General features: G+C 36.5%; 1 protein-coding gene across 1 annotated transcript in view; it reads right to left on the bottom strand.

Moving 5' to 3' along the window:
- Positions 1-591: 591 nt before the first annotated feature.
- prkci (protein kinase C, iota) overlaps positions 592-12,678 on the bottom strand; it is a 122,431-nt gene continuing 110,344 nt past the window's right edge. The window contains exons 18-19 of the mRNA XM_059651200.1: positions 11,448-11,563; positions 592-9,906 (exon numbers count right to left, since the gene is read on the bottom strand). Of these exons, the coding sequence (XP_059507183.1) occupies positions 9,819-9,906; positions 11,448-11,563 (204 nt within the window). The 3' untranslated portion in view covers positions 592-9,818. The remainder of the gene's footprint in view (positions 9,907-11,447; positions 11,564-12,678) is intronic.

Raw genomic sequence — 12,678 nt, 5'->3', positions numbered from 1 at the left:
CTATTGATTACTCCTACGTTTGCTTTTGTTAGAAACACTAAATTTCTGGTAGACGTAGAAGACCACAACTCTCTTTTTCCCCCCAAGTAAATAGGAGAGATGGCCTTGGACTCTTGGAAAATTATCCTTCAACCAACAAAAACAATTTACCTGGTCACTCATGCACAAATTGAGCATTTTCATCATTGCAACAGCCACTTCTCAAAAGTACTTAATTAAACGTAAAACAACATAGTACATCCAGAGCTTGTGAAGAATGCAACAGAAATGCAAGCTCTTTCTTTATAAACCACACACAGGTGACAAATGTAGATAAATTGATGTTTTTTCAGTGACTGGAAAAACAAATTAACTAATTCGAGGCAGAGTTGATCCTGGCACCACCATGCCATCTCAAACTGCAGTCTCAAAATGATGTTTCTTGTACTTTTCCCATTCTTATTCAAAATTCACATGCATCCATTTTTAGAGAAATTAGCAATTTGATCTTAGTCAGTGATTTTAATCTTTCCATGACAATTTTAAGTTTATTGATTGACAGACTGAGAGAAAAGGGTAAGTTATACATGATGTTTGAAGCACGATACGACATTTTTCAGTTTGCACAACCTTTATTTAAAAAATAAACCCATAGAATATCCTGCCACATTCAGCAATGTGTATGACAGTATTTGGCATTTAGTGTTAACATACACGGCACGCTGCATCAGTTTAAGACATGTTCTGCAACAATTCAGCTGTCAATGCAGTAGTTTTGAAAAGATTTTTAAACCTTTGAATATATAAAGTACAAAGAATAAACGTGTTGTGACGTTCACCCAATTAAAAAAAAATAAAAATATACTCGTGTTCCAAAGTGAATGCAAAGTCTTTGAAAATGTGTTAAAAAGTGCAACATTACTGCAAGGTCTAATTTCACCTTTGTTGCACCTGCTCTATACATACACTCAAACATAAAGAAACATACAAATCAATGCAAGTAAAATCAAAATGAAGAACATTAAAAGGTCCACAGGAGCACAACACAAGAAAAAATGGCCTAATTTGAAATATTTACAGTAGTATGGTTCACCACAAACTAATCTCAGGTCACAGACAGGCTGCAGTTCTGTACGTGCTGAACATATAAAGCAGCAAACTTACAAGAGCTGAGGGTGGCAATACCTCTTTCACAAAAAGTTTCCTGATAAACAAAAGTTAAGGAAGCACTTGAGCTTCATCTTAACAGCTGAACAGAAAGTACACAAACAGATCAAGCCAATCACACACGGAACCTATACTCAAAACAACCCATGGTGCAGTACACTATGAAAATTTCATTTATGCTTAAAGAAAGTTGTAGTTCTCTTGCGGTAATTCCAGGTATGTAACCCTGAATTGAAACAAATTATTGCTCATTGTTGCCATAAATCCATTACAGGATTATCTTGTAAAGTCACAAATTAGTACAATCTCTGAGAAGACAAACACAAATTCACTTAAACAAGCCGGGAATACAAACATCCAAATCAAAACATCAAATGTCACTCCCGAATGGAGAATTCCTCTTTTGTCCAAATTATGTTTTAACATAAGTTGGGTTAAGTAATAAAGGTGGAAAGTTCAAAATCCAATTTACATTATCATTGGTGCTAAAGCCATTAATAGCAATAATTAAAATGCACATTACTGACAGCCGTCATTAGAAATGGAGGTGAAGAACGACAATTCATGTTTAACAATTAGTCACAGGTTCCTGCATGTTTTTTGATGATTCCTTCAAGGTCCTTATATAGGAATCCAATGTTCATGCAGGTTGGAAGCAATATAAAACTATTTCACAAAGCACTATTGCTTTTGTATTAGATTGAACATCAAATTGACAGTGATATCACAGGTACATCGAATAACTCTGAAAGTAAAGCTTCAAACAAATGTGTGGAAAATGCAGTTCATTTTAATTTAATTCTCAACATCATTCTTGTTAATGGTGCAATTTTTAAGCCCTGAATTAGAGCCTGACACTAGTATACACAGAATGCTTCATGCAAAGCTACAAATTATAGGTAGCACAAGAGATCAGATAATGTTCAGATATGGGTACATGTGTAACCTTATGAATTAGCCAGTGTATGACAGGTGGTGGCTGGGATACTTCACTTTTGCACTGGTCAGTTCATGATTCACTTCAATTGGGAAATTATGGGCTAGCAACTGAAGAAGTAAAGAAAACTTTAGCTTAAAGGTACACATTTGAGAGCGATTGCACATGCCAAATCACATAGCCCAGTTCTGATTTTCATGACATAAGGGAGCAGATCTGCTAACTCACAGATTACAGTATTACAGGCAAGTTAGAAGTTGCATTCCTCCCATCTCATAAAAAAACATGAACCAGAATGATAAAGTCAGGCAGCAGCTTTCATTTTAAATACCAATTAAAGGGCTAGGGATCCTGTGACATGAAAATTTTTTTCCAGTCCTTGACAACAACAGTTGTCCATGATTAACTAAATTTAACGTTTTTTGAGGATGTCGATGAAATTATAAAGAATGATTGTCTGTTCAACAGCAATCAAGGGACAGACACAACTATAGGTTCTGTCAAGCGACATGACAGACTGAGTACATAGGGTTTATAATCAAGTGTAGAATAACAAGATGTGATCTAATTGAAAAACGTGTTTCTGAAATTACTTGACAGGATAGGTACTACGAAGTTGCTTTCTCTGACTGGAGAATCTCAAAGATACGAGTACAGCCTAGGACCATTTGAGAATGAGAACCTTCTTGATAGAAAGTGCTATGAATCTATGAAATTCTCCAAAGACGGTTCTGAAGAAGGGTCACTGGACCCAGAACATAAACTCCTCTTTCCATCCACAGATGCTGGCAGACCTGCTGAGTTTTTCCCAGCAATTTCTGTTATTGTTTTTGAGTTCCATCATCTGCAGTTCTTTGGTTTGTTTTTGCTTTGAGTTGAGTACATTCAACACTGAGATAGACAAGTATTCAGTGTCTTTGGAAATCAAGGTACATGGGAAGCGAGCATGGAAGTAGAACTGACAAAATCAGCCATAATCGTATCAAATCATAGAGGAAGCTCAAGAGACCGCATGGTCTACTGCTGCTCCTACAGAGAGATGCATTTTAGCCTGTGAATTGAGGTGCCATTGGGTGGGGAAGGGTTACTGCAACTTGGGGATAGGGGAGGGGCAGAAAATGTGCGCTGGCGAGTTGCACCAGCTAGGACTCTTAATTACTAATTTTGTGCCTTAATGAGAGTTTACTATACAGTAGTTAAGTAAAGACAAAGATCACACTCAACAGTGATATTCATCTCAAACTGCCAGCACTCACCTGACAACACCTAATAACACTACACATAAACTGATACTATTCATTTGTGACATAATTGAGCGATAAATGGCTTTAATTTCTGTGCAAAAAGCCAGGTGCTGTTGTATTAAGTAAAAAAGGATGAAAGAAATAATGAAGGTGCTATGCAAGCTTGAGGTAAACACCAAACCCCAACTTCCTCAAGCTTTCCTTTATCCAAGTATGCATAACAACTCAATCTCTGACTGTGGCATACTTTACATGAAATTGTTAGTTCCTAGCTAAATATGTTCCAGATTGAAAATGCCTCATTAAAAAGATGTTCACTTCGAGTGTGAAATGTATGAAGTTGACTAATTATAATCCCTTCATATTTACTTTTGAAATTCATTTCCCACATTCCCCTTTATAAAAGCACAAAAACTATTCATCCACATCAATTTGAAAAAAATCTGTTTTTTGTTGCTATCTTGGCACGTAAATAAACAGTAAATGAAAAATGATCTGATTCTTAACACTTCCATTAAATCATCTTTACTTTCAGAAAACTGCAACAATAGCAATTATGCTGTGCATCAAAAGTATAAAAAATATTTTCTATAAAGAAAAATCTTTATGCGTTAATCACAAAAAAGGCGGGCAAGGGAAAGATATTGTAAATCAAAGAAAAGTACATTGTACTTAGAACGGATAAAGTAACTATTCCAATCTGAATTCCTTTGCTCTTCAATCAAATAAACCTATTTCTAATTCAAAGAATAACTGGATACCTCAAGAGGTTTTGCAACAAATGCTTGGTACTTGGCAGAATTGCCTGTTTGCATTCTTGACTTTTCTTATTTTCACTGAACCACATACGTGCCCATGATTACTTCTGGTTCAGCATGTAAATAAGTACCATTGAACTACTATGTGACATGTAGTGCTGTTAGATTTACAATATCATAATTAAGCAAATGTTTCAGCATTGTAATTTGCCCCTCCCACCACCCTATTCTGCAATTTCATTCAACACTAATGCAAGCCTCAAACCTAAATTTTCTAGCATAATCAGATCTAAAACATATTCCATAACTCAAAGATAGTAGGGACTGCCGATGCTGGAGAATCTGAGTAAGCAAGGTGTAGAGCTGGCTGAACACAGCAAGCCAAGCAGCACCACAGCAGCAGGAAATTTCTGAAGAGTTCTGATTTCTGAAGAAGGGTCCAGACCCAATACGTCAGCTTTCCTGCTCCTCTGATATCTCTGTTCCATAACTCAATATTCCTCGACAAATCAGTGTTCAAGATGCAAAGCACGGAACAAACTCATTCGCCAGCCCTATGTTCCAGGATCTAACCTAAATCGGTTTAGAGAAGTCCAACCATGGCAGAGATTTCTTTCCACAATTTATAATTGACTGCTAAGCTGTTAACATTAGCATATTCATTCTTTAGACAATTACCTGGACAGATTCCAGATTTGCTCTCTCCACTGCAATACTCCAGAATAGAAGACTGTGCTTTGGTGGGTTGGGGCTTTAGCCCCCCACCACAAAAAAGAGTCAATTTCTGAAGTCAGAGATTTTAGAGAGTCTTAAGGCCTGAATTCACTACTTTCAAGGAATGAGATTATGAAAATACTCAAGGTGTTTTTCAGCAGAGTTATTCAGACAGTATAGCTAACAAGCTAATACAAGGCAGAAAGCTACAAACTCATCAGAGGTACATTGCAGAAGCTAGCTCAACTCCCACGTAAATTGAGAGAACATTTATGACTGAGAAAACAATTACTTTAACATTAAAAGTCCAGTGAATCTTTTGCAAGGGAGTGTGTTTTTTTTAAACTCAATCAATGGGGAGATCTCTACAATTCACCAGCAATAGTAGAAATCAAGATAAGTTCCCATCTATACATATTTGCAACTTCTAAAAGTCTATAAAGTGGGTCTTTAATGCACAAATATCAGCTAATAACTTTAGCACTTTCCAGGAAATTGCCACAATAGACATGGCAGGACTACAGTAGGAGTTTATAGAGGGCAGATGTGCCTGAAGTCAGAGCCTGTTACCTACTATCCAATTATTATATACAATCTCAGTATAATGGATTAGTGAACTCATTGAAGGAATGTGCATATTGAGTTGAATCAAACTGATGACACTCCCACCTCCCTCACCAAAATAATGTTTATTATTCAATGTACACCTATAAGAAAACAGACTAAATTTTGGTCTCTTGCTATAATGTCAGAGTTCGTATTTGTTTCCCTGGTACATAAACGCAAAGTGAACATCCCAGCCGAAGGAGCTGCTATCCATTACAATGAACCTGACAATGGAATATGCAAACAAGACAGGACAGAGATTGTGTCTTGAGATGGATGGTCGAGAACAGGAACTTCCTTCAGTTGAAAATGATCAAAAAACACAATGTTACATGCCAATTTTAAAGAGTAAAACAGATTAATTCCTAATAATCACAATAATCTAAGACACCACACAAGATTAAACAATGTCAAAAAGACTGCCTGATGAAAAACTACGGTTAATGAAAAAACTGAAACATTAACGTCAATTCACAAACTGACAAGATTCCCACTCAACTCCGTGCGAGACGAGCAATTATGGTCTCAAAGCCAAACCTTGCTACTGGATCTAAAACTATATTTGCCCACATTTTAGTCGAAATGAACTGATGGAGGATATTACGTTATTACACATTACAGCATAAAAATTTTTTCAGATTAGCAACGTAAAATTCAAACAAGTAGTTTTCACTAAGTAGCTACAAAGCAAACAGAAGATGCATGTCCCCATATAGAGAAAGCATTGGAATTAATACAAATTAAATTGCATTTGAAAAATACATCTAGAGCATTAAGCAGGGCAATAATAGGAAAAAGGTAAAGTAACAGTCAGATCCCAGAAACAGTGTACTTAATACCATGTTGCATTGCTCCAATTTAAACAAATCAATATTTATTCATTTTTAAACCAATAACCAGATATATGAAAGAAAAGGCTAGTGTTAAACTGCTAAGTCCTCAATTTACTGATTCCAAATTTCACCAATTACAATCAGCAACAGACTTCAGATCATAAAATTTGAAGGTAAAGTGTGACTGTACAAATCTCAATCTTTATGACTGTTAAATGGGCATAAGTTAGTACTAGAGGTGGTAAATATTTAGAAGAGTTACTTGATTTGTCTCTACTCCTTGAATGTTAAAAGGAACCTGAATGGAAATAAGGTTAGGTATGAGATATGAGTGATACAACTTGGTGCCGTTTAACATCAACTGCTGGTTGGGCCTTAACGTGCAAACACAACTCTCATAGTTAAATACTTAGTGCATGTATAAAATGTGGTGTGACTCTTTAATTTTACTAATCATTCTGAATGCAAAATTTTTTAAATCTCCATTAATTTTCAACCACTGAACTTCAACTTACTCTTGGTAGTTGTACACAATCAAGCACTGCTTCCCACAGAAATGCGAAATAATTTCTTCGTATTACATAAACCTGTCAATTCTCCTGTAAATCTGAGTAACAATATGGTGCTCTGACTGCAATTTGTCGGGGGCTGGGCATGTTCCCAATACTTATGTAGTTACGTCATCAGCTTACTGGCATTTTAAGAAATAAACAAGCAATGCTGAATTCTGATTGACATTCATTCCGATGAGCTGAGCCTTGTACATTGCGGACCCCAAGTTAATAAATATTAAGTCAGCTGTTTTCCATTACCTTGGTGTATAAGTGTTAATGTTTTCATCATGGGAATGACTGGTCACCGTTTCCCACAATTTACAGTTTAATAACCTGCCAGCACTCACCATCTTTCACACGAAGAATACCAATTTGTTAACTTCCCAGCTTTCATTTGCCAGCAAGATTTGCTGCCTTCAGTAGGAAATGATGGACAACAGGCTTTGTGGGGAAGAGGAAGATTGAGAGTTTGGAAAAATATCAACTGGCTCCAAAAGCTCTGTTTTATTTAACATTCGGCTTGACAATAGTAAAATTCAATAATTGTGCAAGTCATGATGGCTGCCAGCATCTGCATGGTAACATTCATCTCTCTAAATAAGCAGAAAATAGTGTTATTAGCACTGCTCAAAAAGCTAATGACCTGAAGGATCTAATCTCTATGACAGCATCGTCAAATGCATGACAGATTTAAAGGGGACATGCAACATATTGGACAGTGCCATTATCCTAAAAAATACACCCACTGGTATTTCTCAAATTTGTCTTAAGCAATTATGTGCTTTACAATTGATAGATATTAAAAGTATTGTATTATGCACTGACATTAATCACTGCAGTGGAATGTTCTGACAATCAGCAAACCCACTTTTATCATTACAAAGAATGTATGACATTGAAAGATAGAGTCTCCCAAATACTCTAATATTCTGGAATGCATCCGAGTTTGACCTATTAATTCATGTAAACCAATGACTCTGAGAACAACAAATCACTGCCACTTTTAGTCATAAGTAATGAGAATGGCTTTTACTTGCACAGAACAATGGATGGAATTGTTGAGTGCAACACCAAAATACCATAAGCAGTTCCTGAATCCCAAGTAATTAAAAACAAACGCACATTTAACTTCTGCAGCTCTTTTAAAGGGGGCGCTTGGCAAGTAGAAAAAAAACGTATGCTGATTGTAAGGAGCAGTTTTAAAGAGAAACATGAAATGTTGAGAGAAACATGAAATATTGCTAAGTCTGTGGTCATGCCTTTTCGCAGCATTTAGGATAATGCAGCACTTGGCACGATAAATCCTCTTTCAAGAAGCTAAGTAACTGAGTAGCCATGTCAAGTATTGAATGCAATTACTGAAACCTGAAGTGTGCATGGGTGTAGGTGTGGACAAGGCAGGAACATAAAAAACTAAGGAGTACTGGAGCTCATCATCACCAGATGAAAACACTTCCCAAATTCAGTAAAATTACAACATATTATTTCTTAAAATAGAATCAAAACTGTAGACACTACAGTGCACTAATATCATGGAGTGGGAGGGAAAGAAAGCCATATCAACACAAATAAGTAGAAGAACAAAACACATTAAATTGAGACTTTGTCTCTGATATAAATTTATAATTGCAATTTGTCAAGCATGACAACACGGAATTTCTTTATATGGGACAATGGGTGATCCTTCTGTGCCATTGTAAAACAAAAAGAACTCTGGAATGGGAAATGTCACAAGTGAAGTTGCCGAACATTACCAAACTGATTTGTCCAAGAATTCATAACTAGCTTTGCTCTGCTTCCTAACATGAAATTAGTCAAGTCTAAAAATCCTGTGGGGCAAGAATGTAAGAAAAAAAGCCTTTTCAAACATAGCCAAATATATTCGAGTAAACACTACTTCATATTACATTTTGAAATGGGGGCTCTTTCTCCAGGCGAAGGCAAGGGGAAAAAGAATATGACGGTATTTTTTATTTCTAATTATTTGAGCAATTCCTAGGAAAGCTTTGCTTTGCTTTCCTGGTATCAGCTGGAGCCATTACAAGTTGCATGAGGCAGAAAAGACAATTTAGTCATTTATGTTATGAAGTATAATAGTGACAGCTTTGAATAGTTTTTTTTATCTGATGCACAATCCAGGCTGCTCAGCTTCAGTGCACTATATTGTCAAGTCTGAAAGCTTCAATCAATGAAACATGAAAAGAAAACTTTAGCTGTTTACACATTATATAAGACACCCTTCACATCAGTGCAGACATCAGTACAGTCACAGTATGTGCATTTTTTTTGTAATTCTCATTGATGTGGTACCAAAGTGTTCTGAATTTAGAAAAAAATTTAATTGTCAAATGAGATAAATGCCATCAGTTTTTCCACAACTCAAGTTTCTGTAAATTATATTGCTGGCATTGTCTTAGTATTTGGAAGTAGTGCTTGAAATGATTTTCTTCTCATCTTAAACATACCTTTCCAGTGGATAAGGGTAATATTTTCCCAACAAAAGCATTTCTGTCAAAGCTACCAGCTGCCATCTCCCTGAGTAATACTACTAGCCACAGGCTGGTAAATAAGTCTTAGGGGAGAAAATGAATCCCTTAAATCATACAGAGAAAGGTAACCATAACACTAAGAGACTAAAAAGTTAGCTTCCACCTAATGTCCCAATGGAAAAAAAATACAAGCAAGTCAGTTCTTAGGTAAGTTAACACTTACTCCCCAGCAAAAATATCCTGTTCATCAAGTTAATAGCATCAGCAGAAAATATTGGGATAGATAGGTAATCTATCTCCAGTTGCAGTGGCTGAGAACTCAGGCAACATGCCTGTAAACTAGTTTAAGCTGGAACAGACATATGCAGGTATTTATTGATCATTCGCAGGATCAGAATTGAGTGAGACAAGTTTTCTCAAACCATTAGCTGCACTGTAAAAAAACAATGTTTCTGCTCATAAAGCAAGACATTCACGTTTTTCAGCTCGTTCGCATGTAAGGTTGGAGGCAGTGGCCACAATGCAGATTCTAGCTGGTCAGACGCATTCCTCAGCTGACATCAGAAGGGGATTGATATATTCAAAGCCTTCAAATTCTGATTGGTCAATCTTCTTTACAGCATCACTAAGAAAACAAAAAAAAACAAATACAGGAACGCAGAAAATGTAACAATGACACATCATATCATTTAGTGTACTTGTATACTACACCAATGGGACTGGAGTGTTCGAGATTTCTTAACTATAATATCTAAATCATTTCTTAGAGTGTAATTCTGAATAGGGGAGGTGGGCAAAAAAAACGTGCAAATTAATTTAATACAACAACAGCAGAGACCCAACACTCAACCATCTTTCTGCACTTATAGTTACATATATTGCTTGCAGCTCGAAGGGACACAAGGGAAAATGAAGTCCAAAAGGTCGAGTAAAACTAAAACAGTTAATGTTTTTTGCAGTATGACAGCCTATAACGTATCTTACCTGTAGCAGCAGTTGGAGTACTGCAATGGTGCCCAAAAAGTGCAATGCAGTGTAAGTCACAAGATACAATAGATCATTTACCCCATAGATCATCTCACAAAACAAACTTTGAAAATTTTGCATTCATCATCTAAATATTATAATACAAACCTCTGCAGGTGGAAAAATAAGTTGACAACACTGATTTTTTTATTAAAATGATATCCTTGGGTTCATAAAGACATAGGCGCTGAAATTAACCACCAGACTTAGCAGACCTTAAAGAATTTGAGGCACTTGAGAAGTTAGAATCATTTTCTCCAGGCCTGGAAGGTTGAGGGGACTTGCTCAAATTGTGTTTTCACAGAGTGAATGAAAATCTTTTCACAAGCAGGTGGGTCATTGGAGGATACATGTTTAAGATAATAAGCCAAAAAAGGGGGACATTGAAAGCAATTTTATTTTTGTTCCAAGTTAAATGATCTGAAATACACTCCCTAAAAGCATGGTGCAGGCAAATTCAACGGCAACTTCCAAAAGCAACATGGATATCTACTTAAAAATGAAGATGTTGCAGGGCTTTGAGAAAAGATCAAGGGAGCAGGACAAATTATTTAGCTCTTACAAAGAGGAGGCAAATGCACAAGGAATTTCAAGAGTTGTATGAATCTATAACACTATGAAACAATAGTTGTTCAAATTTAGCTAATTTCAAATATACTCAATGTCGTCCTACAAATCATAGTCACAGTAAAACATTTACAGAATTGAGTGAGATGAGCTTTCTCAAACCACCAGCTGCACAGTTTAAAAAAAAGCCCCTACTACTAAAACAAGGCATTTATGTTTTTCAGCTTGTTCACATGCAAGGTTGCTGAAAGCTACACCAAAACCATATAAATTTTCCTCGTTTAATCACAGTACATAGCACAAATGTTTTCCAATGTAACAGATGCAGACAATAGCTTCCCCACTTCCTTTAGAGCGCATTTTCAATTAGAATAATAACCAAAGCCAGTGGCAGAATCAAAGGCACAATTAATACCTGTTCAAGAAGCTACTGGAACAACTTTAGCTGCCCACAAATTTTATAATTTTGTAAGTAGGGACGGGAAATAACAGAATTGATCGCTCTCCAACTCCAGATAATCAACTATTTGGGTCTTAAGAAGACAAAGGAAAACGATCATAACTATTACTTACTCATCATCTGGAGTGAGCTGGACGGGTTCATTGGTGAACTGGGAATCAAAGTTGTCAAGTCCATATTCACCAGAAATATGCGGCTTGAAGGGTGGAATGACTTGCCTCTGTTCCATCTAGATCAATGATACAAATTGAAATGATCAATTTTACTGTAGGTTGTTTATGCAAGCTTACTCTACCTACTGCAGGCAATGCAGGCTTTCAACAGAAGCACAAAACAACCCTTTACGAGATAATAGAAACATAGAAACAGGAGTAGACCATTCAGCCCCTCTAGCTTGTTCCACCATTTAATGAGATCACTGCTTATCTGTGGCCTAATTCCATGTATCTACCTTAGGCCCACATCCCTTAATACTTTTGCTTAACAAAATTTTATTTATCTCAGAATTAAAATTGGTAACTGAACCTGCATCCACTGCCTTTTGTGGAAGAGATTTCCAAACATCTACCGCCCTGGATGTAAAGTGCTTCCTGAAAGCTCTCCTGCATGGTCTGGCCCTAATACTCAGACTGTGCCCCTTAGTTCTCAAAACCCAACCAGTGAAAATTGTTTACCTTTATTTAATCTGTCTTTCTCTGTTAATTTTTTTTTAAATAACATCACCCTTTAACCTACTGAGTTCGAGAAGAAACAGGTCTGATTTATGTAATGTCTCTTCATTACTTAACCCCTGAAGTCCAGGTATCGTTCTTATAAACAACATTGTACACCCTCCAAGACTAAGGTGTGGTGCCCAGATCTTCTCAGTATTCGCAGGTGGGGGAGCTAACCAGAGTTTTGTATAACTGCAGCATTAACACTGTACCCTTGTACTCCAGTCCTCTAGATACAAAGGTTAGCTTTCCATGAGTTTTCTTAATTATTTTCGGCATCTTTTCATGCCATTTTAGACGCCTATGCACCTGAGCGCTCACATTTTTTTGAACTTCCACTGTATTTTACTTCACACCACCTGGAAAATACCCTGATCTATCCTTTGTTGGGTTCAGAAGGAAGAACCTCACAATTGATTATCGTGAACTACATGTGCTACAGCTTTACCCATTCACTTAGTCATTCAATATCCCTTAGTAATTTTATGCTATCCTAAACACTGTTTAAAAGGCTACCAACTTTGTCTCATCAGCAAATCTGACGACAAAAGTGACTGTTGCAATTTAACAACTTCAGGGAAACAAAACAATAGTAATGACAGGGCTGAAACGACATCGACGAAATAAAGCG

The sequence above is a fragment of the Stegostoma tigrinum genome, chromosome 14 (genome assembly GCF_030684315.1).
Source record: "Stegostoma tigrinum isolate sSteTig4 chromosome 14, sSteTig4.hap1, whole genome shotgun sequence".
Lineage (NCBI taxonomy): Eukaryota > Metazoa > Chordata > Chondrichthyes > Orectolobiformes > Stegostomatidae > Stegostoma > Stegostoma tigrinum.
This window is presented reverse-complemented; position numbering and strand designations above follow the sequence as displayed.